Source organism: Solanum pennellii, chromosome 3 (genome assembly GCF_001406875.1).
Source record: "Solanum pennellii chromosome 3, SPENNV200".
Classification (NCBI taxonomy): Eukaryota; Viridiplantae; Streptophyta; class Magnoliopsida; order Solanales; family Solanaceae; genus Solanum; species Solanum pennellii.
In genome coordinates this window covers 46,953,873-46,967,668 of record NC_028639.1, presented here as the reverse complement: position 1 = coordinate 46,967,668, position 13,796 = coordinate 46,953,873, and the positions used below count along the sequence as shown (strand labels likewise).

General features: G+C 34.7%; 2 protein-coding genes across 2 annotated transcripts; one reads left to right on the top strand and one right to left on the bottom strand.

Annotated features, from left to right (window-relative positions):
- Positions 1-2,442: 2,442 nt before the first annotated feature.
- Positions 2,443-6,814, bottom strand: LOC107013389 (ARF guanine-nucleotide exchange factor GNL2). The gene is made up of 2 exons (XM_015213308.2): positions 5,781-6,814; positions 2,443-5,684 (listed from the first exon to the last, which is right to left on the bottom strand). The coding sequence occupies exons 1-2, from the start codon at positions 6,812-6,814 to the stop codon at positions 2,573-2,575; spliced, it is 4,146 nt and encodes a 1,381-aa protein (XP_015068794.2). The 3' UTR covers positions 2,443-2,572.
- A 6,301-nt stretch (positions 6,815-13,115) lies between these two features.
- On the top strand, positions 13,116-13,568 carry LOC107013387 (uncharacterized mitochondrial protein AtMg00810-like). Its single transcript, XM_015213307.1, has one exon. The coding sequence runs from the start codon at positions 13,116-13,118 to the stop codon at positions 13,566-13,568; it is 453 nt and encodes a 150-aa protein (XP_015068793.1).
- Positions 13,569-13,796: the final 228 nt, after the last annotated feature.

The following is a 13,796-nucleotide window of genomic DNA, read 5'->3' as shown; positions in this document are numbered from 1 at the left end:
TCGTACTCATCAAAAGTTGAAAAAAAGAATATGTTTTTCATTAACTTTTAAAATTAAATTAATAGACTTCTAAACAATATACACTGAATTTGATTGTAGAAAGTGTTCCATATTCCCTATTGAAAGTTTCAATTTCTTAAGTTATTATCCGTAATTAGTTTAATAAAAAGTTTAATTAATCCTCTCACCATTTAATATTCTTTATATAAGATTCTATAAATTTGGACAAAATTTTGTATACTATTCAATCACATAATTAAATGATCTATCAAACTCAAAGTAAAAAACATCTTATTAGTTCTATATTCATAGCTTCTACAAGCTTTTCATCATCATACATTCATCAGTCATTTCCTACTTTTGGGGTTCAGTTACAAAACAATATTGAATTTTGAGTTTAAGAATTATGTTTCTTCAATGTGGAAATATTGGAGGCAAAACGCATTATGATCCTTCTTTTGATTTTGATAATGTCTTTATTTTAGTATCAAGAACAGATCGAAAACAATTACATAATTTATGTATAAATATTCTTAATTATTTTTCATTTTATGTGATGAAACTTCTTTTAAGATGGGTTATATCACTATTTGTGTTCTATTTTAGTAATGTTCCCTAGTTATCTTGCTCAAAAGATCCTTCTTTTGTGTGTATATATTTGCAGTTTGTTTACTGATTTTGTATTTAATGACAAGTTTCTTGTGTTGCAATTATTTTAGTCATTTAATAGATTTGGTGATGATCTCTTGTGAACAGAAAATATTAGTCCACTTTACTTTTGTTAATCATCTTATAGTCCTTATAAATGTATGTAAAATCAAATTATTGGTCATCTTTTCCTCATTAACATGGTTCGTTATCATAAATTTTAATTAATAGGTTGAGCCCCTCATTGATTTTGAGTAAATATCAGGTTGGTTTAGCCAATATTTTTATATACAGTCGATGGTTGATAAAGAGGGTTATTGATTTTGAGTAAATAGTAATACGTTTTTCGTTTATATTTCCATGAATATGAGCATATTTATTTATTTATAAGAAGAAGAAGCGCTGATAAGCAGCTTTTAGTACTCAAACTCCATTTCTGATGATGTAAGATATTTTGTGGTGGAATAATATTATGAGTCCATTTGCCATCATCTGTAAGTCTCATATAAAAAAGGAGAATGGAGTGTTAGCAGGTGCAATTGATCTATATTTGTTCATTATTTGATTCTTCACTCATGTATATACCCCAATAATTCTATACTTGTTTATTGTAAAGTTATCATATATTCTGCCTTGATTTGCACACGCTATATATGCATATGGTTAGTAATGTCACACTTACTTAAGCCCTGATCATACCTTTATGCATTGCTAGAATTACACTACAATTTGTTTTTATCTTCTGGCTATTTGGAGCATGCATTTCTTGAATACAGAAGTATATACTTACTGATTTCACTAATCCTCTGAAAGACAATTAGCAATCAGCTGAGTGTTGCTACTCCAACTAATTATAAAGTGGATATCATTTTCTAGTGCATTACCTTTATGTTAATTAGCAGCATCAGAGGCTCTCTAGTGAAGACATCAATCCATGCATTAACTCTTCATTTCCTTCTTATCCTAACACGGGGTGGAATAATGTCATTCCGCTCAAGATATATAGTTATACTACTTACATTCTTGTCTTCCCTCCCTTCAATTATGTGTAGTTAAAGTATCATGTGTTTTTTCGGGGGCAGATAGTTGTATCATAGTAAATTAGGAGTTTATTTGTGGTTAACGAAAAACTCATATCTATTTCAGACGAAGTAAAATGACTTTATGAGATAGTCTCATATATTTATCTATGCAGCCATTAATCTGAACAAATCACTCATCGAAAACTTATTATTCAACCATAGTCCTGCTAAGGTACGTTATGCTGTATATATTTGTTTAAATTTGATGTTGTATATTCTTACTTTTATCAATGTATCTTATTTTCAGGATGTCGTGTTAGCTTCTATTTCAATGAGGCCAATTCCATTCTCTCAAGTCCTTGAGAAGTTCTCTTTGTCTGACATTAAGTATGGAATGCTATACCAATAGCTTTACAACAGAACATGATTACCCAAAATTCACTAGAATGGGTTTTTCATCTCACGGGTGCTGATCACTCGCCTTTTTTGGAGAGCCTGTTAATCTTTTCTGTAGTGTACGTGTTTATTTTGAGTTAGGCTGATGACTTTAAGGGTATTTGCTTGCTTTATTTTGTTAACAAAGTTTTTGCTGTTGGTAAAATGTAATTTCACTTTTTTCTTAACAGAACTATGGGCGTCAAATAAAATATGAAGCTGCAAATCTTATATACACTCATTAGAAACCATTCATTATGCAAAGAAAAACATTTCATTATCAGAAAAGAAGTGTGAGAGAGGGTAAACTTACTACTTCATTTCAAATGGTTGTATGTCAAAACAAAAGAAGAAACTCATGTGTGTAACTTTTATCCTATATATAATACTATAGAATTGCTTCCCAATAATTTTTTTTTTTTTAAAATGCTTTAGAGCTAATCTATGTTAATTTAGTGTGAGATTGATCAAACATCTGAAAATAGTTCTTCTGTAAGTGATGGAGCAATCCATTGTATCTGAACATGTGTCATTTCCCATAAGTCTTCATCATCTCCAGGAACTAAAATCTCCTTTTGCTTCATTGTGATAACCATTTTTTTCAACAAGACTGGGATAGTATGTGGAAGTTTTGACTCACCACAATCTCCTAAATCAGCCTTCATGCATGTATCCATTCTTCTCAAGATCCCCATCCAAAAGGCCCTAAAACTAGGACTTTCTGATAATGGTTTCAAGAATTGTAAATAAACTTCTGTTAGAACCTCCATCGATAGCTTAAGAGTTCCTTCCATACTTCTTGCTTCCCTTTCTGCATTACCCCTTTTAGAGTATTCCAACATCTTCTCATGCAAATCATCAACCATTGCAAAGAGTATGAGGTTGAAACAGCTAAGAATGTTGGCTGGTGAAAAGTATAACTCTTCGCCAAGTGCAAAACTTTTCTGTAAAGACATGACTGCATGGTTTCGTATCTCTTCTCTTCTGGCTAAGCTAGTCTTTCTGAATGCTTCCCCTAGTTTAGCAAAATAGGTGACTGTTAAGTTAGAAGAGCTTAGAGCTTTTGAACTTTCTTCAAGAGAACAACTGCTTGCACTACTATTTATACTCGTCGAGCTCCCTGGATCTGTATATCCACTTTTATACCACTGAACTAACAAATTCACAGTATCTGACATCAAATCCATGATCTTCATGTTCTTTTCTAAAGGGCTGTTTTTCAATGCGACAAAACCAAATGCACAATCTATACAATAAGGGTAGTTCAATCTTGAAATGTGGAAACCATCTGACATTAAATTAATAAGGGCCTCAACTCCTTGCTCATAGGTTTCTGGATGTCGCCCTGTGACGGATAGCAAATGCATGACTGTTTTCCATCCTAGTTGAGATTGGAGATTCGCAGGATACTCAGTGAGAATTGTGGTCACAGATTGTACTATGAAGTCACTACAAGTATCAAGAATTTCCTTTTCCAGCTTCCACATCAAATTTATTGATTTAAACATGAGTTCCTCTGGACTTTTGTCTGAGTGAAAGGAAGACAAGAGCTTGAGACAAATCTTCATAAGGGCGATGATACCCTTTTCGGCAAAGGGGATGGGAGAAAATAAGGGAAACTGTGCAACATCAAGTAGATATTCATTGTAATGAGGCCAAAAGACCAAGAGTCTGTTAGTATTGGATGAAGCAATGCTAACAATTAAATCCCAACAGAAGCCAACAGTTTCTTCCTCTTCAATTGGGGTGCTGAACTTTTGGCCTTTACCAGCTGCAGCAAATATCAGACAACGACCTAGATTCAGCAACGGTTCATCAGGTAAACTCGAGCTATTGCTAAAGATGCTCCCTATGCGGCACTGCTGTATAACTTTCAGGTTCTGCTCAAACTCACTTACCCCCAGGTTCAAGGATTCTTCTACAGTTTCCATGGACAAAAAATGTGAAAATCGTCCAATTATGCCGGAATTTTGCGCTTTGCTGCCAAATTTAACATCTTGAGTAGGAAAAACCACCCCTGATGCACATCTTTCATGTATTCCTGGAGGGTTGGATGATGAGTTTGAAGCATTTTCAGGTTCAACAACAGATTGTGGAAGCAGCTTTAACTTTCTTAGTTTCAGCAAACAGTCCACAATGGTTCTCCAAGCTCCCCTGATGGACTTTTTGAAGTCATTTGCAATGGTGAAAACTGCTAGAGTTGCCATTCTTGGCTTCATATCATTGCTGAACGCATACAACGTTTCTTCTGAAGATGCATAGGGATTTAGTAATGTAGTAAATTTGCAGAATGAACAGAGAAGCTCGTCGAGAGTATCCTCAAGCCCGTATTTTGTTATTCGAGCAATTGAAAACAAAGCCTCAACACATTCATGAAGGATCTCTTCTTCGTCAGACTGTTCGAAGATCGTTGCAAGTGTAGAAACAGTTGGACCAGCAATAGAGGCAAACATGTCTCGTCCTAGTCGTCGATCAAAATTGGTGAATATGAAAGGTTTCATCTTCCTTGATTTATTGATTAGCTGAATCCATCTGCTAGGATTCATCTCCACAGGAGCACCAGATGAACCAAACAATGTGATTGCATTGACTGAAATGGAATGGAAAAGCTCCGAGAGATATTCCCTGGGAAGATCTTGTCCTCCATTTATCGCTCTATTGTTTCTAATAAATTCATCTTCTGTCATTTTCTTCTTCACTTGTGGATTATGCTGATCAGTGTTAAGCATGATTACTGAATAACAAAGGATGAACACTGCATCTTTGCTCGCAAATATTTCCGAGGATTGCTGATCAAAAAACCTTTCAGCAAATGCTTCAAGTATTCTTTGGATTTTCTGCGACTCCCCAGGCAATCTAAAAGTCTCTAGATATGTTCTCAAAGCAGTATCCAGAACCATTCCCATAAACTCAAATGTTTCGGTGAATTCTTTAAGGACTTGGAGGTAGAAATCATCAGGATCACCAAGAAAATCACCAATTGCAACCTTGTTTAGACCTGGTGTATACCGAAAAAACATGGCATAGGCTTTTGGATCAGGAGGATCCGGAATCAACAGGGAAAGTTTCAAGTACTCCAGTCCCTTCTTTTCATCTCTACTGAAGTGATTCCCCGCTATAAGTATCTTTCTTTTCTGTGCCATTCTCACTCTAATAAAGTCTATCCAATTCTCTAAGTCTTCTTCATCTTCTTTCGACTTCTCTTCCCAGAATTGTCTATACTCGGATATCTCAACAGGATACGGTCCAGAAGGTGTCAAATCATCTTCCTTGTCAACGTTATCAGCTATATTATGGATAATCACCGCTAGTCCTTCAAAGGCTTGAACTTGTAAACTTGTCAAACAGCCACCAGTAGGAAATGCATGCCTGCAAAGAGACTTTCCAATCTCCTCGAAAACATTTTTGAACATGGGATGACAATCATAATTTATATAGACTTCAACTATAAAACTTGGTTGTCTGCAAAAATTTATCATTCCTTCAATTGCTACTTCTTGAAGTTGAAGGGAATTCGCTAAGCTTGCCACTTTAAGCAACACAAATGAGAAAAAAGCTTCCAATTGAAGACGAACCGACCTGAATATGATCAGAAGAAGATAAAATGTAATCAATTTTGGCATTCAACATGTATTAGTTGACATTTTGGAAACAATCTTGGCCTCAACTATTTACCTGCGAAGAAAGTGATAAATATTTAACACAATGCTGCAAATCATGGAGGATACAATTGGATTCGAGGACGTTCCATAATGAACCAAATGATGGAAAAGGTCATCTTGAATCATCCTCAAGAGCTTTGGATGCTTACCGATGCTATCACCACTTAATTCGATAGCAGAATTGATCAAAACCAAAGCGAAAAGCTGAACATTTTCATCAGATGTTTGAGGTGTACTTCCATCAGTCTCCATGACTTCAACTACGTTGAGCAACGAGCACAAGAAATGAAATATATCAACAGCAGAAAGAATACCATACCCTGAATCCAAGATCCCATCCTCGGTATCTGACTCGGAATCTTCCCAATCTTTCACCTCTATTTCAGGCAAACGCTGATATACTACATGTATCAGCTCATGCATTGTATATCTTGCACTACGCTGAAGCAAATCACTCCGGTTAGCTGACTGCTGAACTACTTGAAAACATGTGTTCACAACGGTGCAAACAGATTGATCCGTTAGCAAAACAGAAGAAGGATGATTCATAATTGCTGTCAAAGCCTGCAAAATTTTCATCATAACAGCATCTTCAGAGACAGGATCAGTTTTTTCTAAACGACAACCGGTAACAGCAGTGACAGCTGAATTAATAGCTTCTCTTGCTCCTGGACTTTTGTGGTAAAAAATTTCAAGCTTGAGGATCTTAAGGATAGATGATAAAGCGACTGCTGTTGCTGCAGAAGGAACATCATCACTTTGTACGACATCAAGAAAAGGCGAAAGGTATATCATAGGATCTATTGTTAACCATTCTTGTTGTGGATTAAAAATGAGTGATCTTAGTGATTTCAATGAAAGTGATATTTGTGAATCAAAGTTTTCTTCAGGGGGATGATAGAAATGCAAATTTCCTTCAGGGGAACGACGAATCACCGCTAAAACAGCTCCTACCTCTGTGTTCAATGTACAAGATATTCCAAGTTCTTTCCTTTTGATCTTTGTCATGTATTCATGACTGTTTTCATCTCCTTCTGTAGCACCCATTAATCAAAATGATAAGGGGGAAAAAAATTAGGGATGTTGGTTGCCTAGTAAAATGTTAACGAAAAATTATTTGGTGAGATTTTGTTTAAAAGTTATTAAGAGGTAATAAATCAATTATTTGACTAATTCTTCTCCTAGTATTTCTTCTGTTGCTTCAATTGTGGATCAAACTTCTTAATTTGTAAGGAAGAAAACAAGACTTGAGTAGAGTTAAGTCTTGTGATTGTAGATCCTACTAATACACGTACCCGCGTGATGTGCAAAAAAAATAATTAAAAGCTATTATCTTATTTACTTGATTATATTAAAAAATTTATTGTTTAATCAATTAGTGAATTTAAACTATTTGATCCATGATTGTTTATTAGAAAGCCATTAGGGAAGAAAAGATATTATCTTATCTGCTTGATTATAAGATTTTTATTATTTTATCAATTGGAGACATTTAATTATTTGATCCATGATTGTTTATTAGAAAGCCATCAGGGAAGACACATAATTTCCTCAATCATAATTACCTAAAGATCTTATGGTAGGTGCAATAATATTCAAAGTTTGTTTATGAATCTATAAAATAACTTAACAGAATAAGAGAAAAGTTCTTCCCAATTATTGACTAGAAAGATGTTTACCACTAAATATTAACTAACTACACATTTTCTATTTAATTTATAACTCAACCATAGTAATTAGTAGTATGATTTTATAATAGGAAAATTTCTTAAAGAGCTAAGAGTTGAAACATAATGAGTTTCCTTAGCTATAATTCACCTAATTACATAATATAGTTATAGTTTCAACTTTCAATAGCTAGCATATAACCCGCTAGGAATTTGTTTTTTCTACAAATTGAAATCTTAACTTAATTAATGAGGCGGTAATTTAGATTATTAAAAAAGAAAACAATTCCATAAATCATGGTTATTGTATTTGATTAGAATTTTTGTACGAACATATGACTTTTGTCAAACAAAGAAAGACAAATTTAACTTCGTAAATAAACATGTCAAAAAAATGACTTAATATATAGCTGAAAAATATATTTGTTGATGATAAACAAATATAAAACATAGTGATTATATACAATTGTGGAAAATGTACAAATAAAGTCTAACAAGGTAAGAAAGCGCAATAACATTGATAAGCTATATCATAGAATCGTATAAGACATAATGTGAAATTTTAGCTCTTGTTCTTCTAGTTGTGGTCTTACTAACATGCACATTATACTTCTTCTTGATTAACTCTTGCAACTTGAACACTCTGATATTTGGTTGTTCAATAACTTTCTTTTTAAAAACACTAGCAATGAATTAAGAGTTGCACAAATAATTTCTAGTAGCCTTTAGACATGAATGGATAGGCATGTAAGTCTTAATAACAAAGTTATTAGTCTTCTCGTCCAAACTTGCATATAACAACCATTTGCAATTTACCTTGCAACATCTCACCATTATTCTAGTTGGCTCATTCACACACTTTTCAATCTGAACCTCTCTCTGAATTGCATACTTAGTGACTGTCAATCTAAACTCTTTTACAGAAAAATCATACCCAATTGCGACAAAATTTTCTTAATGATGGGATCAAATCTGACACTCTCAGTTATATTTTTTCCTTTTTGTGTTTGGCAGTTTCAACTTCATTTTTTCACCTTCCTCAAGACAACTATCATCTGTGTCAGTTTCAAAACTACAAGGATCAGAATTTGCATAATATGGTTCATCACCTCCCAACATTCCTTCTAAAGTACCTGTATTGATAGTAGTCTCATCAAACCCAAGATCTGCTCCAGCATTACCACATGGTACTTTTTCAGTATCTCCAGGAATTCTCTCCCTTCTTTTTCTCTTCCTCAGAAAGGATCTTTTCTCAGCCCTCAATTGAATCAACTCCTCATGAACATCACCTCCATATTGATCATCTTCAAGTAGTTCATTATCTTCAGAATCATCACTCTCTTCAGTTGACTCATCAAATTCTTTTACAGCATATTCACTATCTTCAGAATCTGATGGATCAGTATTTGAAGTATTTGAAACTGTTGGGTTAGATGTAGAAGGAATATTTGAGGTAATATTTAGAGATACATCTACCCCATTAAAAGCAGTCTCACCTACTTCATTATATCCACTAGCTCTATTATTAGTGGTCCCAACTTTATTAAAAGTTGCACCAAATTCCTCTTCAGGCATGTGGACATATACTTCCAAAACAACCCACTTTGCAAATAATTACACATTGCTAAGATAATATCATCATTGTCAATATCTCCTAAGATGCAACTGTTAGATGGCCGAATACTAAATTTGCAATTTGAGTTATACCCTAGTTCTTTAATGTAGTCTTTAATCTCAAAATATGATATTGTATCCACATCAACATTATAATATTCACTCACTAACTGTTGAGATCATGTAAATAATTAGTTAGTTGTTTGTAGTTAGTTACAAAAATTAGTTACAAGTTAGTTAGATAAAAGAATTTTAGTTAGTTATTTTTTTCATCACTTTATGTATATATATCAACACACAGATTGAATGAATAATAAGATTTCATTCTCCCATATATTGTCTAAAACTTCTTCACTTCCATTAATGGAGATTCTCAACATGGTATCAGAGCATTAGCATTTTTGTTGTAATCCTCTACTAAATCTCTCGTTTCTTCTTCTCTGTTTTCCCTCAAATTAAAGATCAGGTGTTCATCTTTAGTTACAGTGCTTCGTTGTCATGGCAGTTGAGGAATAATCTGTTGTTGCTGCTGAGGTTAGAGTTTCTGCTTCAATCGATCACAATCATCCTCTGTATATTCAATCTTCCGATACTCAAGGTTCTTTGCTTACTTCAATTCAGCTTCTAGGATCTGAAAATTACTCGTTATGGAGTAAATCCTTGAAGCTTGTATTACTTGGTAAAAATAAGCTAGGTTTTCTATTAGGAACTTGTACTAAGAGCATGTATCCTTCCTCTATGCATGATCAATGGGAGAGATGCAATGCTATTGTTTTAGGGTGGATTATGAATACTGTCTCTAAAAGTATAGTTAGCACTGTGATTTATGGATCTGATGCACACACTGTGTGGGAGGATCTTCGAGAAAGGTTTGATAAGGTTAATGCTTCTAGGGCATTCTATCTTCACAAAGAAATTGTTACACTGTCTCAAGGAAATGCATCTGTATCGAATTATTTTTCCAGACTAAGAGAACTTTGGGATGAATTTGAAACACTTATACCACCCTCCTTCCTGTGCATGTCCTGAATCCAAACAGTATGCAGAACATTTTCAGTTTCAGAAGTTATGGCAATTTTTTATGGGTCTAAATGAGTCTTATGCTCATGCTAAGAGTCAGGTGTTAATACAGATTCCTACACCAAATGTTAATCAAGCTTATGCTATGATCATTAATGTAGAAAGTCAAAGAGTGAATGGTGCTAGTAGTAGTTCATTTTCTACAGAAAATTCTTCAGAAACTGCTCTTATGAGTAATAGAATGTCTGGTTATGGTAATGGATATCATAACAGTAGTGGTTCTAGTTCAGGTTCTGCTTACTATCCTAGCAATGGTTCTAGTGGAAATAGTGGTTATAGATCTAGAAACAATGGTGATGTACGAAAAGGAGGAAGATCAAATCTCTATTGTGATTACTGTCATTATAGAGGACATACTAAAGATTCTTGCTACAAGCTTCATGGCTATCCTAAGAAGAAAGGAGGTTCTTCTTCTCATGCTAAAAGTGCTGCTGCTGGAGGATGTCAGTCTCCTGAAAATGGAGTTTATGATAATTCCTCTTTAAATACTAATGCTAAGTCCTATGGTACCTCTCCTAACAATTTCTCAGCAGGTACACAAGGCATGTCACTTTTTACACATGAACAATACAATCAGATTATAAAAATGTTAAGCAAAGGAAAAGGCAAGGAAGTAGATTCCATGGCTAATGTTGCAACTGCAAGTTCCTCAGGTACTCTTACAGCTCTTATGTCTTATATGGCTCATACCAACTGGATTATAGATACAGGTGCTTCAAATCATACTGTTCACAGTCTGAGTCTTATGAAACAATGTACAAATCTTGGAAATAGAAATGATATGAATGTAAATTTGCCTACTGGTGCTCAGGTGGCTATTAGTCATGTTGGAGATTCACTAATTCTTAAGGATAAATTAGTGAATGATGTTCTCTATATCCCAGATTTTCAGTATAATCTATTATCTGTCTCTCAACTAACTAAACAATTGAAGTGTGCAGTACTATTTTTCCCTGACTTCTGTATCTTTCAGGATCTCTTCAGTGGGAGGGTCCTGGGGATTGGTAAGGAAGATCAAGGATTATATCTTCTCAATACAGAAATACAACCAAGTACTTCGCAAGACAGGATTACTAGGAACTCATGTATCAGTTCATGTATCAGTTCTCCTATCAGTTCTCCTATCAGTTTTAAATCTGTTTGTTCACTACATAGTCTTTGGCATAAGAGACGGGCATGCTCCTTTCACAGTTCTCAGTAGAATACAATGCTTACAAAATGTACCTATGAAAGATCACAATTGTACTGTTTATCCTATTGCAAAGCAAACAAGATTACCATTTCCTACTAGTGTGTCTCTATCCAATGCTTGTTTTGACATAGTGCATGTTGATGTATTGGGGCCGTATAGAGTTTCTAACTATGATGGAAAAAGATATATTTTAACATTGGTAGATGATAAATCCAAATATACTTGGATTTTCCTAATGCACACTAAGTCTGATACTATTGTCTTGTTGAGAGATTTTATCTGTATGATCAAGACACAATTTGACACCACTGTCAAATGTATAAGATCAGATAATGGAACAGAATTTTTTAATTCCCAGGTAGATGTTTTATTCAGAGAGCATATTCTGCATCAAAGTTCATGTGTTCATTCTCCTCAACAAAATGGTGTAGTTGAGAGGAAGCATAGATCTATTCTTGACATGGCTACAGCATTGTATTCCTATTAGATTCTGGGGTATGTGTGTGTCTGCAGCAGTATACATTCTTAATAGGTTACCTACAAAATCACACAAAGTCAAATCTTCATATGAGGTGTTATATGGTCATACTCCTTCTCTTAGTCATGTGAGAGTTCTTGGTTCTTTATGTTATGCCACTGACCCCAAAAGACTTGATAAGTTTGCTCCTAGAGTTATCCCTGCTATTCATATGGGTTATTCTTCTACTCAAAAAGGGTATATCTTATATGATTTCAGCTCTAAAATCTTCTTTGTAAGTAGAGACACTGTGTTCAAAGAAGATATATTTCCTTTCAAAGATCTTAAATCTTATCCTGATTCTTTGTTTCCTATTATTGATCTTCCTGTTGACCTTGATTCTGAATTAACTACTCCTAGTTCAACCTCTTCTTCTCAGTTTCTTCCATCTGTTAGAGGTGTTGTTTCTTCTGAAACCAATGATTCTACAAGAGTTGTTCCATCTGTTGCTCCTCCTAGGAGGTCCTCTAGGCAGTCTAAACCTCTTGTTTGGCTAGACTCTTATGTTACTCCAACAACAAAAATGCATCCCTATATCCTATTTCCAACTATGTTTCATATTCAGCTTTATCTCCTACTTATAGAGCTTCTCTTGCTGCTTATTCTAATACATTAGAACCTCATACATACTCAGAAGCCTTTCAAGATCCTCTTTGGGTGGCTGTTATGCAGGATGAAATTACTGCTCTTGAAAATAATGATACTTGGTGTATTGTTTCTCTTCCCACTGATAAAGTTGCTATTGGTTGTAAATGGGTGTTTGAGATTAAATACAAAGCTTCAGGGGAGGTTGAGAGATACAAAGCAAGGCTTGTTACTAAGGGATATAGTCAACAAGAAGGCCTAGACTTCACTGAAACTTTTTCCCCTGTTGCAAAAATGGTTACTGTCAGGTCTGTCATTGCTCTTGCTGCCTCTTGTGGTTGGTATATATTTCAGATGGATGTTCATAATGCCTTTCTACAAGGTGATCTTCCTGAAGAGGTCTACATGCAGATTCTTGAGGGTTTTGCAAACCAGGGGGAGAAACACATGGTTTGCAAGCTTCATAAGTCCCTATATGGACTAAAGCAATCCCCTAGACAATGGAACCTAAAACTTACTGAAGCACTGATTGATATGGGGTTCTTCCAATCTCATTATGACTATTCATTGTTTACAAAGTGAGTAGGGAAAGAACTTCTTGTCATACTTGTATATGTAGATGATCTTTTGATCACTGGGAGCAACTTAAATTTGATACAACAAGTTAGAAAAGACTTACAATACAAGTTCAAAATGAAGGATCTTGGAGAGTTGAAATATTTTCTTGGAATTGAGTTTTCCAGAAATGCAGATGGTATTCTTATGAATCAGAGAAAATATGCACTTGGACTTGTATCTGAACTTGGACTTGCAGGGTGTAAACCTGCATCCACTCCCTTAGAGTTCAATCACAAGTTGACATCCATTGTGTTTGATAAATGCACAAGAATGAATGCAGAAGATAAAGTTCTTGATGATTATGGAAAGTATCAAAGATTGATAGGTAGACTATTGTACTTGACTATGACTAGGCCTGATATTGCCTTTGTGGTTCAAGTACTTAGTCAATGTATGCACTCACCAAAAACCTCTCATATGGAAGCAACACTTAGAGTGGTGAGATACATAAAAGGTACAACAGGTCTTGGTTTGTTAATGCCAAGCAACAACATGTCTGAGCTTGTAGCTTACTGTGACTCAGACTAGGTGATATACCGTGGTTTCACGGTATAATTAATACTTTTTCCTTAAGTTTAGTGTGTCCGAAAGCCTTTTAGTGCTAATTTTGATATAAGTTTCTCTTTGTTTTGCAGGAAATCTGTCCAAAGCTGAATGCGGAGATTTTGAGAGGAAAAATGCAGAAGAGACCACCTACGGAGCTTATGACGGTCCGTCATGCTTGTGACGGTCCGTAGGTGGCAACGTAGTGCAGCT

What these genes read in the sequence shown, in the direction of transcription:
- LOC107013389 (XM_015213308.2), bottom strand. Translation starts at nt 6,814, where the DNA reads ATGGGTGCTACAGAAGGAGATGAAAACAGTCATGAATACATGACAAAG. An exon ending in ATTTATCACTTTCTTCGCAG is followed by an intron (nt 5,685 to 5,780) that starts GTAAATAGTTGA and finishes GATCATATTCAG; the next exon opens with GTCGGTTCGTCTTCAATTGG.
- LOC107013387 (XM_015213307.1), top strand. Translation starts at nt 13,116, where the DNA reads ATGAAGGATCTTGGAGAGTTGAAATATTTTCTTGGAATTGAGTTTTCC.